Source organism: Gadus chalcogrammus, chromosome 8 (assembly GCF_026213295.1).
Source record: "Gadus chalcogrammus isolate NIFS_2021 chromosome 8, NIFS_Gcha_1.0, whole genome shotgun sequence".
Taxonomy (NCBI): Eukaryota; Metazoa; Chordata; class Actinopteri; order Gadiformes; family Gadidae; genus Gadus; species Gadus chalcogrammus.
In genome coordinates this window covers 5,739,388-5,758,829 of record NC_079419.1, presented here as the reverse complement: position 1 = coordinate 5,758,829, position 19,442 = coordinate 5,739,388, and the positions used below count along the sequence as shown (strand labels likewise).

The window sequence follows — 19,442 nt, the reverse complement described above, 5'->3', positions numbered from 1 at the left end:
GAGAGAGAGAGAGCAAAAGAGAGAGCGAGAGAGACATGTTACAGTGTTCATCAGCCGTCATCATGTGAGAGTGCGAGAGAGAGATGGGGAAAGACTGAGAGAGACATACAGTGTGAGAGAGAGACCGAGACAGAGAGAGATTCAATGTTTGTTCATCCTATACATTGAATCTTTTAGAGATTCAATGTTTGTTCATCCTATCGACATGGATGAGCAGAGGATTGGATGGATGGAAATGCCTTGTAGGTCAAAAGGTCAACGGGACGACGGATGGCCGGAATGTACGCTGCTTGTGTCGGGAATACCGGACGGATGACTCCAACATTTGTTTTGCTTATCCACTCTGCTCTGCCTCTGTTCTCCTCGCTCGTGTGTGTGTTTTTCCGTTTCCCCTTCACGCACGGACGTGTGCTTTCCATCTGCACCCCCCCCTCCCCCTCCCCCCTCCCCCTCCCCCTCCCCCTCCCCCTCCCCCCCTCCTTTGCTTGCCTGTTTTTGTTATCGTAGCAATCCTTCCTTCCCGGGTTTGTTCATTACCCTCCATGCTCTTGTGGCCACACTCCCCCACCCCCACCACTACCAATCCCACCATCACCACCACCCCCACCACCACCACCACCCTTCTCCCCCCTCCCCCTACACCTGTTCCATCCCTCTATGCACTTATCCTCTAATCTTCCTTCCCCCTCTTTTCTCCTCCTTCACACGTCTTCCTGTTATCACCCCCCTCCCTCCCTCCCTCCCTCCCTCCCTCCCTCCCTCCCCCCTTCCCTCCCCTGCGCTGCGGCGGACACAGGAAGTACAACATCCGGGTGGAGGACATCATGGTGCGGGAGGTGCGCTACATCACCCTCTCCTCCTCCTACCGGGGCCTGCAGGAGGTGGTGCAGACCAGCCAGCTCAAGACGCTGGCGCTGGTGGAGTCGCAAGGTAACACCGCGTCGGGGTGGGGTGGGTGTGTCTGGGTGGGGTGGTGGGTGTGTCTGGGTGGGGTTGTTTTGTGTCGGGGTGGGGTCGGTGTCTCTGGCTGGGCTTTAATGAAAGGTTGATTGGGTTAATTGTGATTATAATCATTACAATTTTGTGATGAAACCAATCATTTGTTTACTCCTCCTCCTTCTCCATGACCTCCTCCTCCTCTGCCTCTTCCTCCTTGTCCTCCTCCATCCCCCCCTCCATCTCCTCCTCTTCCTCTTCCTTCTCCTCCTCCTTTCTCTGCCTCCTCCTCCTTCTACTCCTCCTCTTCCACCTTCTCCTCCTCCTTCCCCTCCTCCTCCTCCTTCTACTCCTCCTCTTCCATCTCCTCTTCTTTTTCCTCCATGACTGCCTCCTACACACCCTTCTCCTCCTCCTCCTCCTCCTCCACCTCCTCCTCCTCCTCCTCCTCCTCCTCCTCCTCCTCCTCCCCCTCCTCCTGCTCCTCCTCACCTCCTCCTCATCCTCCTCCTCCTCCTCCTCCAACCCCTCCTCCTCCTCCTCCTCCTCCTCCTCCACCCCCTCCTCCTCCTCACCCCCTCCTCCTCCTCCTCCTCCTCCTCCTCCACCTCCTCCTCCTCCTCCTCCTCCTCCTCCTCCTCCTCCTCCTCCTCCTCCACCCCCTCCCCCTCCTCCTCCTCCTCCTCCTCCTCCACCCCCTCCTCCTCCTCCACCTCACCTCCTCCTCCTCCTCCCCCTCCTCCTCCTCCTCCTCCTCCTCCTCCTCCTCCTCCTCCTCCTCCTCCTCCCCCAGAGTCCATGATCCTGCTGGGCTCCATCGAGCGCATCCAGCTGCAGTCGCTGCTCTCCATCCAGCTGGGCCGCCAGCGCCGCCTGGACCACCTCAGCCAGCTGGCCCAGGACAACGGCACCCAGCACCACCACCACCTGTCCAGCCTGGGCTCCGACAGCACCCCCGGCTCCCCGTGCATCGACCCCCACGCCCGCATCACCAACGCGGCCGCCGCCCCCGCCGCCGCCGCCGCCGCCGCCACCACCACCACCACCGCCGCCATCACCAGCAGCAGCAGCGGCACGCTCATCGCGCCCACCGACGCCAACGCCTGCCAAGGGGTCCGTTTCCTGGTGAGAGCCCAACAGGTGTGAGAGGTGTAGGGGTCCTACGGGGGGGCGGGGGGGGGGAGGGGAGGGTGGGCCGCGGAGGGTGACTGGGGGGGCTGGCAGGGGGAGTCGGGACCGGCTGCTACCGGTTGGCCAACGACCGGGCATGCGCAGCGCCAAGCATGCGGCCGCAGTAGGTAACGGCACAGAGGGGGGTTCTGGGAAGGCGTCATGGTGAGTGAGCTCTCACGGTGTGATTTGGTCTTTTTTTCGTCAATTTTATTTATTTTTTTCATTTGTCCTTTGTTGACGTTGACATTGACACGTCTGTCCTCTGTCTCTCTGTCGTCTGTGCCTTTACCTGTGCCATCGTGTATGTGCATGTGCAAGTGTTTGTTGTACTTTCTTAATTTTATCGGTTTGCATGCTGTTTGTGTGTGTGTGTGGGTGTGTGTGTGTGTGTTTGTGTGTGTCTAAGTATGGTTTGTGTGTGTGTGGGTTGTATGCCTTTGTGTGTGCGTGCTTGAGTGCATACATGCGCGTGCGTGTGTGTGTGTGTGTGTGTGTGCGTGCGTGCGTGCGTGCGTGCGTGCGTGCGTGCGTGCGTGCGTGCGTGCGTGCGTGCGCGTGCGTGCGTGCGTGCGTGCGTGCGTGCGTGCGTGCGTGCGTGCGTGCGTGCGTGCGTGTACATAAGTGCATGCGTGTCCGTGCATGCGAGTTGCGTGTGCGTCCGGCCTCCTCTGTTAACCTCTTTCCCGTGTAGATCTCCACAGAGGAGTCCACCTCCTTCAGCCCCGCGGCCAGCGGCGCTCAGCTGCCTCTGAAGTCGGCCATGAAGGCTATGTCAGCCATCAGCGAAACAGAGACGCCCAATAGTACGTACACATATGTCACACACACGCGCAGCACAATCAATCACACTCACCCATGCGTTGGCACCAGACGCATGGATGCACAGGGGACAAACACAACGACTGCAAAGATTGTTTTTGTGTTGCCCTTGACAAGAAAGCAGCCACAACATATTGAATGATAATAATAGTTTAAACTATAATAGTTTAAACTATAACATATCGTTAGTCTCATAGCATTATTGCCTATGGCATATTTTAAGATTCATCTTGTCTTTAGCGTAAAAAATGCTTAAGTCAGATGGATATTGATGGTGGAATGTAAAAAGCCCTCTGATTGGCTTAGGATATAGCCAATGAGGCAGAGTGAATCAGCAACATTAGGAGAGTAGAGCTAGATATTACAATTTGGCCAAAATGTGACTTAGGGAATTATGCTATGAGGCTAACGACATGGCACCTTTAGAATCCTGACAACACTTTACGATACAAGTTGAGCAGAACAAATATCAACGAAGATGCGAGAACAGTAGAAATGCAGGCCGTACATGAGGTGTAATGAGGTTGACTTTCTGTTGTGTTTCTGTGTGTGTTGACCAGGTTCTCAGACCATCTCCTGCACTGACCATGGGAAGGAGTCTCTCGAGGTGAGCTGAACAGAGAGGCAGGGAGCACTGGACGGTGTAATGTACTGTCTCCTAAGATCTGGGTGGACTCGCATAATGTCCACCCAGACTCACGTAACTGGATGAGGGCGGCAAAGCGAAACGTGGTCTCTGTTCTCTGTATTCACTCATTGCTGCCTTTTGCTATTAACTTGGCTTTTGTCTAAACCCTTAAACAGGCGGAATGTTGCTTAGCTTTTCAGAGGAGAACTCATTTACCTTCTGATCAATGTGTGAATTTATAATCTCAGGACCCCAGTAGAAGACGAGATAGAGCGAGAACGAGGAAGAGAATATATTCATTGGCGGCTTCTCCATTGAGGAGAGGGAGGGAGATTCCCTTAACAGTGTTGAGAATAAAAAATGTAGATTGCCCAGACTACTGTAATGAATGAATGCCCTTAAATATGACTACTTTAATGCCTTTGAATATTGATTGATTGATTGATTAATGCTTTAATAATCCCAGGGGGAAATTATTTTTGTCATGAACTCCAGATATACATACACAAATATTAAGAATAAAATATAATATAAAATATAATATTATATATTATATATATATAATATAAATATATATACATATATCAAAGATACAAACCTAAGAAATGGGCATTGTTCATGTTTTATTACACAAAGCATTCCATTCATTGAGTTACAGTGCTAAGTTAGCCACCAAAGAAAAAGGTAGACCACTTCCCAAAGTCGATATCACCAAAAGTAATGGCAACATCAGTGTTGTGAGTGCTACATGGTTTGCTAGGTACTCATGGCTTACTGGTATCATTACTATCAATCGACTGTATTGCTGGCCCTGTGGGCTGTTCATGGTTTCACTGATGTGAAAAAATCTTGATGGGGCAACCAACCGCCACGACGTGCGTCAAGATCACGTTGGTGCTGCTATCCGGCTTTCCTTGCTATGGCAAATATATGCATTTTAATTGGCATCACTTTTGATCTTGAGTCTTTTCTTAAAACAATTGTAACTGAAAATAAACATAGCTAAATAACAACCAATAACTCCAGTCGTTGAGGTCAAAAATAGGCCCAGATTTTTTAATTTACTTTTACAAATCAAGAGTAGGCCTGATTTGAGTAATGGGCTTTGCATCCTTTCCTTCTGCCCTTACAGTCCATTTCAAAGACATGCTGCCCACCAGCATTCAAATTACAGTGATACCACATTACAAGCAGGCCAATGGCAACCAAGCGCGCAGTCCTTCCTCCCTCACTTTAAAAACCACCAGCCGCCACTGATATATATATATATATATATATATATATATATATATTACTTTTTTTTTTTTTTTTTTCTCGTTCTCGCTATCTCAGATTCTTTTCAATTGGTTCATCCATGAATATGTTTGAACACAAATACGTCTGCAGGAGGGATTCTTCATCCATAAATCCATTTAAACAGCCAATATATGAACAGGTTGCAGTTTAACATAAGCAATCAGACCTTCCCGACTCTCTCCGCTGCCTAGAACAGCCCGTGGGCTGGTATCTGTTTTATTCAAACCGGGGGAGCTGTTACTGGAACAAGGAAGGAGGGGAAGTCCATGCTTGCAACCGAGTGCCCTAAAGTAGAGCTAGCTGAACGCCAGTTTGTATAATTATGTATTCAGCTGCCGAGAAATAGGCCCAATTTACATTTCACATTAAGAGCGCTCTCAGTGTGTGATCTCAAGAAGGTTGCAGTTCACTTAAGGCCAATGGGTTCAAGCTTGACAAGGAGTTTCTGATTCTAACACAGAGTACCTTCAAACTCTGGGCCCAAATACTTTAGAGATGATATTGACGGAAGGAATTATATTAATATTACGATCAATAAAATATGTTTTACTGGGCTTCAACGCTGATTTCAGTGGGGAAACCATTTGATATTTTCCAGAACAGGAGCCAAACGACCTGCCTGTTATCCATCGTCACTTTGATGAGTCATTGTCTCTCTTGCTCTCTCTCTGTCTCTCTCTCTCTCTCTCTCTCTCTCTCTCTCTCTCTCTCTCTCTCTCTCTCTCTCTCGCTCTCTCGCTCTCTCTCGCTCTCTCTCTCGCACAAAAAAAAACAAAGCGGTGTTGAGTCAACACTGCATAATCAGTGCTGTCAGACAGTTTTTCCTTTGTCTTTTCCTTGTCGGCACCTTCTTCATCCATCCTGTTCCCTGCCCAGTAATTACAACCTTGCTGCCGCACCACATTGTGTGTTGCACACGCACAAAGGTCCAACTATAGGCACCACATCGCCACACTGGGCTACAAACAGTGGATCTCATACGCTAACTCTGTGCATTGGGGGCTAACTCTGTGCGTTGTGGGCTAACTCTGTGCGTTGTGGGCTAACTCTGTGCGTTGTGGGCTAACTCTGTGTGTTGGGGGCTAACTCTGTGCGTTGTGGGCTAACTGTGCGTTGGGGGCTAACTCTGTGCGTTGTGGGGTAACACTGTGCGTTGGGGGCTAACTCTGTGCGTTGTGGGCTAACTCTGTGCGTTGTGTGCTAACTCTGTGCGTTGTGTGCAGACCCTTTGCGCTGTGTACTTACGCTGTGCGTTGTGTGTCCTTGTGTCCCCCCCCGACCCTGACCACTTGGAGGGTTTGGCCGGGCCAACCCCGCCCACCGGCAGGAAGCCCAAGCTCAAACGAGTGAGGATCTCCATGGCGGTAAGATGGTCCACTCCCCCGCCCCCCCCTTGGAGACTGTTGCCGTGGTAACCGTTGCCTTGCAACAAGCGCTTAGAAGAGTAGTGTGTGCTGGACCAAAAGTCTTTGTGGCGACGGCTCACCGGCACTAGCGAACAAGGGGGAGATTGAGAGAGAGAGAGAGAGAGAGAGAGAGAGAGAGAGAGAGAGAGAGAGAGAGAGAGAGAGAGAGAGAGAGAGAGAGAGAGAGAGAGAGAGAGAGAGAGTTAAAGGAGGGGCTGCTCGGTTTGTGGGAGCTGTCTTCTTCATTTGGGCACTTCACATTTAAACCCTTTATCTTGTGCAATTATGAGCTCTTTTTGGGGAGCAATTAAGGCAGATAGTAATCAATTCCTTGAAATAAGCGGAACGTTTGTCCGGAGGGATTGTGGGATAACTTATTTTTAAACAGCTCCCGGGTTAACTCATTCAGTTATACAGCAGTGTGGACAGAGCTGTGTCTTTACCACGCCTTTCCCTCGCCCGCAGGACGCCACAGAGGTGGACGACGACATGAGCACCACGGAGGTGAGCGCATTCACCCCCTCATCCACAACACTCACCGCCCCACCTACTCCTCGATGTGGAGGCTATTCAGTCACAGTAGAAATAGAGTCGAAAGTACAAAAGGGAAAAGTAAAATTTAAGAAATGGCTTCCGGAATACATAATGAAAAAACAAAACCATAACATTACCTTTCAGGTTTAATTGTGTATATTTATAGGTTTTCATATATATTTATATTTACTTTTGTGTATTCTGTATTCTATTCTGTAACCTGTTGCTCTCGCTACTGGCTGAATGACATCGCTGCATGCCCCGCCCACTCCCCCCCCAGATCTCAGAGTGGGAGGAGCAACAGCTGGACGATCCCGTGGACTTCAAGAACTGCAAGATAGACCCCGCCCCCTTCCAGCTGGTGGAGAGGACATCTTTGCATAAGGTGGAGCTAACCACACACACACACGCACGCGCGCGCGCACACACACACACACACACACACACACACACAGACACAGACACAGACACAGACACATACACATACACATACACATACACACACACACACACACACCAAATATAGACCAAGGACAGACCGGGACTTAAAAGCAGGCCTGTGGGGCAGTCAGGTTGTCAACGTCTTCACATACAGTACATGCATCCACTCACAAATGCATGCACACACACACGCACGCACACAAAGACACATACTCACACGCACGTGTACACCAACACGCGCATACCAAATTGTTCATTAATGAATTCATCAATTCACTTCAATGCAAATTGCTGCCGAACAGGCCGGCCTGGTACCACCAGCCGTTCTGTTGCTCTCCACAACTCCCAGATGGCCGGCCCCACCCCCGATAAACAGCAGACAGACAGCGAGGTTAGGCCTGGGTGGTTCGGCGGCGGCGGCTTCATGAATCCTAGAGACAATGATGACTTGTGTCTCCATCAGGTTCCATCTGAACTCACGATACAAGGCAGGCCAGAGCTGGAAGCAGAGGCGAACCCCACGACCCCGCCCTTTGAATGCCTTCGAGTTGTGTTGATGCTCAGGCAGTTCAGCCCATTAAACATCCCTTCAGTTCCGTTTCAATAAGCGGAGGACACATCAGACGCATTGACACTCAATCAGCATGCGATCGGGGAACCGGAGGTTATCAATATGCGATGGCCTGGTTCAACCTAGAAAGGGAATCCTTTAATGCAAACAAATCGAGCAATGTACCGATTGCTCGATTTCTGCAAAGCCTACTGTGGTTAGGCCTTGCAGCCAGAATGTCTGTCCGATGAGTTTCAATAAACCCCTCCGGGTTTATTTTATAAATATATGTGTGCTATATATAATCACCCTCATGACTCCATTCCCTCCTTTTCTCTGTTTTTGTCTGTTCCTCTCTGACTCACTCTCTCTCTGTATTTCTCTCTGTCTGTCTGTCAATCTGTCTCTCTCTCACTCTCAGTCTCTGACTGTAGCTCTCTGTCGGTCTCTGTCAGTGTATGTCTCTCTCTCACTCTGTCTCTCTCTCTCTCCCTCTCTCTCTCTCCCTGGTAGACTCCCACCATCTTCTCTCTCGGTCTTTGTCTGTCTCTCTCTCTCTCGGTCTCTGTCTGTTTATGTCTCTCTCTCTCTCCCTCTCTCTCTCTCTCCCTGGTAGACTCCCACCATCTTTTCTCTCTCGGTCTTTGTCTGTCTCTCTCTCTCGGCCTCTGTCTGTTTATGTCTCTCTCTCACTACGTCTCTCTCTCTCTCTCTCTCTCCCTGGTAGACCCACACCATCTTCTCTCTGCTGGGCCTGGATCACGCGTACGTCACCAGCATCGGCCGTCTCGTCGGAGTGGTCTCCCTTAAAGAGGTTTGTGCACAACAGACGTAAACGCAGAGAATCCTCTTTCGGTTTTGTCACCGGCAAAGTGGTACACGCCGTGGTGACCTTGTATTCCTATCAACATGAGCAGGCCTGGTTCCCCTTGGCTGTTGGTTCCTATTAACATAAGTAGCCTGAGTGCGTTTTGGAGCTTGGATTCTTATTTCCAGAAGGTAGTCTGTTTTTCTGAATGCTAGATGCTCATTATGCTGGTGGCGGTAGGGACCCGGCCGGGACATTCAAGAGCCACTAAAGAACGCTTTGTGTGTGCATTCCTCGTGCAAAAGGTAATCTGTGCTCACCTGTTATGCTAATGCTCTTTTCTGTCTCTCTCTCTCTCTTCTGTTTTTCTCTCTCTTTCGCTGTCCATCTTTCACTGTCTTTCAATCTCTCTCGCTCTCGCTCTCTCTCTCTCTCTCTCTCTCTCTCTCTCTCTCTCTCTCTCTCTCTCTCTCTCACTCTCTCTCTCTCTCTCTCTCTCTCTCTCTCTCTCTCTCTCTCTCTCTCTCTCTTCTCTCTCTGACTCTAGCTGCGTAAGGCCATAGAGGGATCTGTGACGGTGACCGGAGTGAAAGTGCGCCCCCCACTGGCCAGTTTCCGCGACAGTGGCAACAGCACAAATGTATCTGATATTACAGATCTCCACAAGCTGTGGGTCCGCCACAGAGGCCACTCGTTGCCACGGGAACCAACACCCCCCGAGGCCGAGGACCAATTGGATCTCCCGTACGAGGAGATCCCGGTCGACTTCTCCGACCAATCGAATATTCAGTTTGAGAGCAGCCTGGGCGACGTCATCACCCCCCCGTCAGAGCTGGTGCTCCAGGAGAGCCCCTCCTTCACCGAGGACCAATCGGAGTTCACCTTCGAGTGCAGCCCCTCCCACACCGAGGAGTCGGAGCTGGGCTGTGACTATGAGCCGCCGAGTGACACTCCCGAGCCGGACCAGTTAGAGACACCGACAGATGAGCTGAGCCCCTCCCCTCCCCCAAACCTGGACCGGATTGAGATTTCGTCAGAGTCTGACGGTCATGACTCCTCCCCCTCCCCCTCCGCCTCCCCCTCCTCCCCCCCAGCTGCAGATCAGACCGAGTGATACCGGGGGGCAGTGGATAGTTCAGGGGTCCCACACCGCGGTGTCTACGGTCGTAGAGGTCACCTCCAAGTCCAGCCTAGATATCTATTTCTGTATTATTGCATTTAGTAGGGCTGTGTGTGTGTGTGTGTGTGTGTGTGTGTGTGTGTGTGTGTGCGTGTGTGTGTGTGTGTGTGTGTGGGTGGGTGGGTGGGTGGGTGGGTGGGTGTGTACGTGCGTGAGCGAGGACGAGATAGAGAGAAAGAAGAAAGCAATTACGTGTCAAAAATGTATATGGTTTGATATTGTGAAAGCGTCAATAGGATTTTAATTGTGTGTGTGTGTGTGTGTGTGTGTGTGTGAGTGTGCGTATGAATGAATTATGGAACTTGGTCCATGATTGAATTGGGTCCGGATTCTAATCCCTTCATTTGCCTCTCCATGCCAAAGTAGAGTCCTCTTCCCGCAGACGGACCCAGGAGAGAAATGAAATGACCCCCGACACATCAGAAAGAGGATTCACAGAACGAAATTAAAAGGACAGAAAACGAAATTTAGTACGAGATTGAACAAGGTGACATGACTTCTCGAACGCACAATTTTCACACTTAAACCGACTACCTAACCACACTTTGAAAGGTGTGGGCCAACCTGTTTGCCAAGCTAAGTGTTATCACTAAGTGACTCCAAGCACATTGTAAGTACCATGAATAGAGCATACTGCACACAGAGCCCTCTTTGGCCTCATAGGATCTGATTTGATAAGGACAGAAGTGTTTATCGTTTGTCTTGTTGAGGTTTTTTAAACATTTACACAAACAGCCTAATTTGAATGTAATGAAATGCCTCTATGTTATCTATTGTGTGACTTGACTTGACCGTATTTAACTTATTTCTAGCATGATGAAGGGACAGCAGGATTGGAAGAAATATATATTTAACTGACTGTTGTGTAGAAAAGGCCACACATATATACGCAAACAAACAATTTTTACACCCAAGAACACAGAAACAGAACTTTTGGTTTGTAAATATTACCATCCTAAAATGAAAAATCGTAGCGTTTCTCGAACACATCGCACAACGACAAAACACAGGCCAAAGCATTGATTAGAAGTTGAACTCCAAGCACAGTGATACCCGAAGTACAAGTCTTAAACCTGTTTTAGAGCCGTGTGTGTGTGTGTGTGTGTGTGTGTGTGTGTGTGTGTGTGTGTGTGTGTGTGTGTGTGTGTGTGTGTGTGTGTGTGTGTGTGTGTGTGTGTGTGTGTGTGTGTGTAGATGTGTGCCCGCGTGTGAATTCTTGTTGAAAACTCCGTACGACCTGAAATAGTCGTAAACTTTCTCTGTCACCGATGAATTCGACGTGATGTCACCGACTCATACCCACCGAGGCTTCTCCTTAGTATGTGTTAACATTTGTGCAATAATCTATTGCTGTCTTTTGTATGCATACTGAATGTGAAAAATTGCTTGCCATATAAGATAAGAGTTTAATGTAGAAAGTGTATAAGCTCATTCGCAGCGCCTCTAGTTCAGCAATAAGGATAGTATCTCCCTTTATATGGCCCTGGCCTGTATATGCTTTGTACATAGAAACATCCTGTGTGGAAGTCGACGTACATTTTACTGTACATACAGGGGGAATTATGCATTTGAAATCAACAGCCATTGTTATTTTTCAGACGACACCGATTTTTTTTTTTTTACATCAGTAAAGAAATAAATTTAAGATATTTGAGAGTAACGCTGAATCGACTGGTTTATGTTCTTTGATATCTGACACAGTTGATTGATTGATTGATTGACATTTGATGCCCGGGCCTTCAGCTGTAGGTCCAGGTTTCAGCAGGGGGGGGGGGGGGTCGTTGCGGGGGTTCAGATTTGTTTGGGGGGCGGGGGGGGGTGTACAGATTTCACACACAGCTGACACAAAGTACCAAGTCTCACTTGAATTCAGAATTTTCTCATCTCGGAGAAGATCTCAGCCTCTGATTTTGTATTCAGTTGTACTAAATTTCTAATTTTATTTTTAGCTCCTCTGTGAACTCATAGCTAGCTACGGGCATGTCTCCTATGTGTTTCACACTTGGTGCATGTAAAGTGAGGGTCCGCAGGGAGAACTAAACTAAACCCTTTGACCTCAACCATGACACAGGGAAGAGGAGTTTGCACGATGGCTCCTGAATAATTCATGCCTCCTTCCCTCCAACTTTAGTTCGATAAATAAATTAACAAGTGTATTAGGCGTACAGTAGCACAATACCATAGCAATCGCTTGGGCTGCTTTTATAGTTCTCCAGCTGTGGTGTTATATCAAGCTGCAGCGCCAGAGACCAGGCTGGCTTTTGCACAATTTTTTTTCCATTTTGCTTTCTAATGGGGCTGTCCTTCCCCAGTGTTTCCCATTAATAGACAAACCTTCGGTGGCACACTTAACAAAAAAGATGGCTATGCGTCACACTGCAAGGCCAATCTGGAGCCTCCTCCTTCAAAGTGGACCGGATTGATGCCACTTCTCAACACTTTCTGTATCCCAGGGCTTGGATCCACTGACAGGAGAGTGAGCAGGCATGAGCAGGTGTGTCAGGCGCTTAGCTTCTAGTGATGAGTTTGAGCCTCTGCACTCACCTCTTTAATAGTCTGTCACCACAAGGCCACTGTCCCCACTGCCCTACGTTGTCATGACGCCACCGCGCTCTCCCAGGGTCGCTGGTAGCTACTGAGCCATTTGTTGTTCAACCTCAGATTTGAAATGGTCTGTCTCTTCCTGGTCGGAGGTCATCATGGAGCAGCTGAACCCAGAGACCTTTGTTTGATTCCCTGGACCATTCACGGGTTTAATAATTAATCCTTGATGCCCTAACCCTTGTACACCCTAATATCCACAAGCTACCTGTTGATTTCCTCAAGCTAGATGCCCTAATCTCACACTGCTTCTTAATACAAGTCATCTGAAATTACTTTAAGGCTCTTTGGATGAAAGTGTCAGATCAACGAGAAAATAGAAAAAAAGAGGTGATCTATTTTAATCCCTCTTCCAAAGAAACATTGGTTTGGATAATTGGAAATCCTACATTTCCCCTGGGTGTGAAATGGTATGTGACTATGGGTGCTACCTACTTCTTGCTATTGCTACACTAGCCTGGGGCTGATTGGTATAGCATGTGGGGATGGGTAGAGGGCAGGGGAACATTAGCATTCAGATCCACCAAGGACAGGACACCTGAGGGTAATGTACCCTATGTAAACAAGTCAAAACAAGGCGCACCATGAACACACACAGATCAATAGATTCATCTGAGCCCCATCTACAGTGAAGAATATGCCTCCTGCATAACTAGAAGGCTGGAGGTGGCTCCTTTCTGAGTACCCAGGTTGACGTGCATGGCAAAACAATCATATGGATTCACACATTACTGATTCCACTCCATGCATTTTATTTCATAGATATGTATTGTTATTGTTTTGTTGATTTTTATGATTGAGAAATGGGCTGCAATTAGTGGCAGGCAGTTTTTGCCATTTGAAAATGCATAGCTCACTTCCTGTGCCCCTTTTTCACTTATTGTATTTCCCTAATTAGAATAGAATAAATTATCTTATTGGGTGATCCCGACCTTTTCATTCTTATGAATTGTGTAATTTAGAAACCCCAGTATATGTGTACAGGATATGTGTATAAACGGGGTTTATACACATATCCATTATTGGTTTAGTTGACAGGGACCATGCACAGAACAGGTTTTATACCAGAGTTAGCTGAATAGCTAATATGCATCTGTGGTCCCTGGGCAGGGAGTTCAGGACAATCAAAAACATACTAAGCATTACGGACAATACTAAATACAAAACAACAGCATCAACAACATTACAGGGTCAAAATCATACAAAATACATAAAACATTTGATGTTCTATATAAAATGATCGCATGATTGATTCTCTTTTAGCCATGACTTCAGACTTTTTAAAACGTAAGACTTTCACAGTGTCTAATATGGAGCGGGATTGAGTTTCATTTTCCAGTTGCTTGGAGTGATAATGCTGATTGTGTTCTTCTTAAACTTGGTGCTACAATCACCTCTCGTTGCAGCCCTCGATACCCTTACATTGTCCCTGCAGAATGACACAGACATTGCTTGATTGGTGGTGGTGCAAGGTCATGAATGAATGTGTACATCAAGCACATAACTCTAAACCTAATCCAGTATATATACATAGGGTTATGGTTAGGCCTAACCCCATACAGTACATGTATATATACTGTACACCGCTGAAGAAAGAAACCATTACGCTGCAAGGAAAAGGATCTGGATTGCTCTCATGAATGCCTGAGATGATGCCGCCCTCGTGAATCGATATGGAACGGCTCCTACCCGACATCGGTACAAAGAGGAACCTGATTGAACCGCTTAATCCCGGTAACTACCCAAGCTCAGCGGCAGAGACGTTTGGCAGGAGTATAAAAAATACATAAAATCCTCAGACAACTTTTATAGGGGAACAAGTGTAAAATATTGTAACTTCAATATGTAGGAAACATAAATAAAACTAATTCATAAAATGAATTCATCAATAAGAAAAAAAAAGAGACAGCACCATCCTTCATGTACTTTATTTTTTATTTTTTCATATAAGATTATTTTTCATTGCACATAGCAATACGTACGCATCGTGTGTAACCCCTGCACACTACAAAAGTTCCATAAAAAAACAATGCAATAGCAACACACAAACTCTTCACAAAAATGTACAAAACCCAGAGTATGAATGACAGTTTTACATCCTGGTTCCACTCACCAACATATACATACACACACACATATATACATACATATATATAAATTCATATATATATAGATACATATATATATGGTGCAATCAACTAAGGGGGTGAGAGACCCAATGACCAATGACCCAACAAGGGCACCAGAGGGGTGGGGGGAGGGGGAGAGGTTAAAATTTAAGATCAGTGGGACATGGCAAAGGGTTAAGGTGCAGTTATGGTTCCACCTCGACGCAACGGCCACGCAGACGCTTCGACGCAGACGCTTCGACGCAGTCGTGAACCGGAGCTGGTTCTGCGTCGGGTTTTAGTGAGCCTGCCCAATCACAGCCCTCGCCGCTGGGTCGCCTCGACACAAGGTTGACGTTTTTGGGAGGCGCACGTCAGGCGCTTGAGGTGAACGCAAGGAGGCTCCGCAAGGACGTAATGGGGTCCATAAACCCGCTTGCTCTGCGTCGACGTAGAACCATAACCAAGCCTTGAGAGGGAGGGGAAGATACAGTGGCCCAACGCGATGGAGCCTCTTTTATTTTATTTTTTTTACAAGTAAACAGCAAAATAGCTTATACGACGATTAAGGGACCAATGACATCACATCAAATGCTCCTTTTCCTTCCACTTTCTCTCCATCTCGGCCACCTCCTCCACCACCTCCTCCTGCTCCTCGTCAAAGGAGGCCACGCCCGAGGAGGCGCGGTCAGAGAAGAACCCTTTGGGGTGGCAGCGCCACACCCTGACCGCGTGGAACACCCCTCCATCCTCCTCCTCCTCCTCTTCATCCTCCTCCTCCTCCTCCTCCTCTTCTCCTGGGGACTCTGAGTGGGAGGTGGAGTAGCAGGAGTCAAACCTGCTGCTCCTGCGAGGCCACTCCTCCTTGTGGGCCAGGTAGGCGTCGCCGTGCTGAAGGGCCGCCTCCTTCTGCTTCACAGGGCCGCCGTGCATCTCCTCTTTCTCCCCCTCCTCCCCCTCCTCCCCCCTAGTGCTGTCGCCGGGCAGAGCAGGGGAGAGGGTCAGGGCGGAACACGGGTCACTGGGGGCGGCCGGCGGTGGGTCGCGGCTCGAACCGGCGCATGCAAAGGGGGGCGGGGCTTCGCCGCCGTCAATCACAGCCTGTCGTGGGACTCCGGAATCCAGGCCGAACGAGGCGAAGTCTGAGGGAGGAGGAGACGGTCAGAGCCCCTGTAGAGAGGGCAGGGATGAATGAAGGGAGAAATGGATGAGACAAACACACACACACACACACACACACACACACACACACACACACACACACACACACACACACACACACACACACACACACACACACACACACACACACACACACACACACACACACACAGACGACGACAACGGCGATGACGATGACGATGAAGATGATGACGAAATCGAACGGAAACGCATACCTGAGGTGTCCTGTCTGGGGAACGTCTGATCCGGTTCATCGTACTGGGCGTCCTCGTCGTTGAAGTCCTCCTCTTCCTCGTCGTCGTCCACGGACGCCCAGGCCCGCAACTTGGCCTCGGCGATGGCAAACTGCTCCGCTACACCTGGGGTGGGGTGGGGGGGGGGGGGGGGGGGGGTTAGTCACCGGCGGTCTATTCTCAACCTGTCCTGCTAAGCTGAACCCAGAGTCACCATGTGCCAGATGGAGCGAGTCAACAACAAACATAATAAACACGACAGGAAAGGGGGTGGGGGGGGGGGGATAGTGTTGCTAATAGGCTTAGGAGAGAGAGATCACCGTGGAGACAGAAGGACGGGAGGAGCCGGCCTCAGAGCTGGCTGACGGACATGACGGGGATCACTCTTTAAGGGGGGGGTCAAGAGTCAAGAGCAGCAGCTGTTGCTGCTGCTCTTGACTCTTGCGAAAGCTCAATGCACACACTCACGCACGCGCATGATCACTCACACACACACACACACACACACACACACACACACACACACACACACACACACACACACACACACACACACACACACACACACACACACACACACACACACACACACACACACACACACACACACACACACACACAATGAGGTGCAGGCCCCCGGACCTCAACATCTTCACAATTATTAGACGGTGCAGAGAGCCAACCCCCACTGTGCGTGTGACAGACTGCGCACCTGCAGCAAAGCGGGCTTCCTTCTCCCCCTCGCTCAGATGACAGTAGGAGCTGAAGTGGGACAGGGTGGAGGGGGGAGGGTCCGAGGGTCTCGGCCAGCCCTTCCACTCGATGAGGTGGGCCACCCGTCCCTGGGCCAGCGATGTGGGCTTGGTCACATGGTCCCTCATGGCCTGAGAGATGCCTGGTAGGAGGAGCAGAACGTGAGGATACAGGAACACATGATAACCCTAACAGGTGGTCCGGAGGGCAGGTGACTTACCGTTCAGAGACGACCGGGCCAGAGCGGCAAACTCATGGATGCCGACCGCTTTCCTGGATTCTGCTGGAGACTTTCCTGACTTTGGAATCATTTCAATCCCCTCTAAACTCTGGAGGAAGAAAACAAAAAACACACGGACAAGTAACTATTATGCTCTTGAATACTTGATTCATATTCAAATATAATACTAGCCACAACATTTCCTACCAACCACATCCGGACGGCTTCATAAATGTCCCGCAAACATGTCCTTCCAACAACATGCAATGCCAATATGTTCCATCAAAATGTCCTTCAAACACGTTGTTCTACCAACAACATGTGCTACCAATAACATGTCTTACCAGCAACATTTCCTTCCAACACCCAGCCAACTAATAACATGTCCTTCCAACACCCAGCCAACTATGTCCAACAAACATTGAGAAAACTTGCAGCGTGTCAACAACAACATAGTTAATGAACCACAGTCCATGGCAGTGGTCTACCTGTCTGTCCCATCTCTATCAAATGGCATCTCCCCCCAAAAGGGTTCCCGCCTGATGCCGACCCACCTCCTCCTGTCGGTGGCGCCTTCTCTGCCTACTCCTGGATGACCAGCGCATCGCGGGGACAGTGAGGTAACACCGACGACCGACACCGCGACCGACACCGCCGACCCCAACAGTGTGGCAGCTTTACTGGTTTAAGACACGAGCTAACTGCCATGTCCTACATTTACCGCGCAGACGCTAAAGCCCCGCTAAGCCGGGGAAAACGGTTAGGACGGCGGAGACCGGGAGGGGTGAGAGAGGCTGAGGGTGTCGACGCCACCAGGCCAACATATGGCAGGATGAGACCAACCCTAGTTAGCTGCCCCCGGCGTGATGCCCAAGCCCGGGCATGATCCCTATTTAGAGTAATGCCTCTCGCTAACTACTGCGGCCGAGCTAATGGATTATCATGAGAATCAAGCGGGGAATTCATACACATGGAAATATGTTGCATATTTTAAATCCATATGAGGTTTGTTAAATTAAGGTGTGTTTCTTTTTCCTTACTCTCTGACATTCAAAATAGGCCTAGCATTATTATGACAATCATATTATGATCATTCTAAACCCATACACACACACACACACACACACACACACACACACACACACATATACACACACACACACACACACACACACACACACACACACAGCGTAATAGTTAGACGATACGTTTTTATTTTATTAAACTACGTTTAAATGTCTATTTACTGCTGGTATACGGGATATTGAACACGTGAATGACGTAAACGCGCTTGAATCATGGACGTCACATCCATACCGCACGGTCTGAACGAGCACGGCTCGTGGCTTGCGGTTTGATATACGTGGACGTGCATGTGTCAATCATAATTGAATATGGCGGGGTATATGATATTCAAAAGAACCCAACGGTCATACGGCATGAATCACCCTCACATGGGCTGACAGGATAAAGGACAACAGTCAATGATGAACCACCGTCACCCTTCAACTCTCTGGGGGTTTGATCCTGTTGGTTGGTGACCGAGGAGGACTCGTTCTTCTGTGACAACCATCATCCACGGTGACAGTGGTAAATCCACAGCAGAGGCGGAGATACCGTGGTGTTCAACTGTACAAGACGACAGCACGATATCCTAAACGGGGAGTGGTGAAAGCTAAAGAGCATCATGAATCGTTAACCTTATCTTAAAGGTGATGCGCCTGGGCGCTATGACCAACAAGTGTAATAATAACACACCGCCAAGCATCACTGCGACTCGACTTTTCCATCAATTTCAGATCTTTAAAAGATATAAATAGGCAATTGCAATGCGTAAGGTCTCCTAGATGTATTATGCGGGTAAATAAACGGCGGCTCCGTCGTGGTGGGTGAGTGGCTCTCAAAACACAACGCGTCTTAAACCATCCTGAAGGCCGTGTTATTTGGAAGGACCAATGACACGGAACTATCCACCCCATGCGCCAATCTTTGGCCATTTACAGCCAACAAACAGCACTACAGAGAGCTCGACGATAGCGTTAAGCAACCCAACACATCCACACACCTACCTGTTAGTCAAACGGTGGCGGCACGGTGCGCTTCGCACATGTTAATGCTCTTGTAAGAAATCCTATCCACATACGCAATCGCACATCCCGTGCGCTTCGGTCCCGCTGCAGTGGTCTGCTAGAATAAATCCGAGCGCATTCTCCCCAAGGTGTTTTGTGTTAGAACGCGGATCTCAGAGCACCATTTGTTGCTCGGTGCGTTATGGCCGAGGCTATACGTGCTGTGATGCCCGAATGTCTCCCGTTGACGCGCGTCATCGACGCAAGGCGGCGTCATTTGCTCTGCGTGTAGCCTCTTATAAATTAAATGATTGTAAAGCAGGACTGCTGAACTGCATGGCGGTAGTTAGTGAATTTATGCACGAAGTTAACAAAAAAAATATAAAGACATTAAAAATGGTACATATAGGCCTTGATTTTCGCAAACCAATATTAAGCAAGTCACATTGTAAGTTAGGTAAAAGGCGATCAAATCCCCTGGGACAAATGATAGGGAAAGTGAGTT

General features: G+C 49.0%; 2 protein-coding genes across 2 annotated transcripts; one reads left to right on the top strand and one right to left on the bottom strand.

Annotated features, from left to right (window-relative positions):
- The first annotated feature begins 270 nt into the window (after positions 1-270).
- LOC130387211 (chloride channel protein 2-like) lies at positions 271-9,705 on the top strand. The gene is made up of 11 exons (XM_056596223.1): positions 271-281; positions 797-930; positions 1,730-1,930; positions 2,030-2,076; positions 2,801-2,912; positions 3,489-3,535; positions 6,148-6,216; positions 6,724-6,762; positions 7,073-7,177; positions 8,511-8,597; positions 9,139-9,705. The coding sequence occupies exons 1-11, from the start codon at positions 271-273 to the stop codon at positions 9,703-9,705; spliced, it is 1,419 nt and encodes a 472-aa protein (XP_056452198.1).
- Positions 9,706-14,292: 4,587 nt separating this feature from the next.
- On the bottom strand, positions 14,293-19,378 carry LOC130388238 (protein FAM131A-like). The gene is made up of 5 exons (XM_056597650.1): positions 18,938-19,378; positions 16,869-16,977; positions 16,608-16,790; positions 15,878-16,021; positions 14,293-15,622 (listed from the first exon to the last, which is right to left on the bottom strand). Exons 2-5 carry the CDS (start codon positions 16,957-16,959, stop codon positions 15,063-15,065), a joined length of 978 nt encoding a protein of 325 aa, XP_056453625.1. The 5' UTR covers positions 16,960-16,977; positions 18,938-19,378; the 3' UTR covers positions 14,293-15,062.
- Positions 19,379-19,442: the final 64 nt, after the last annotated feature.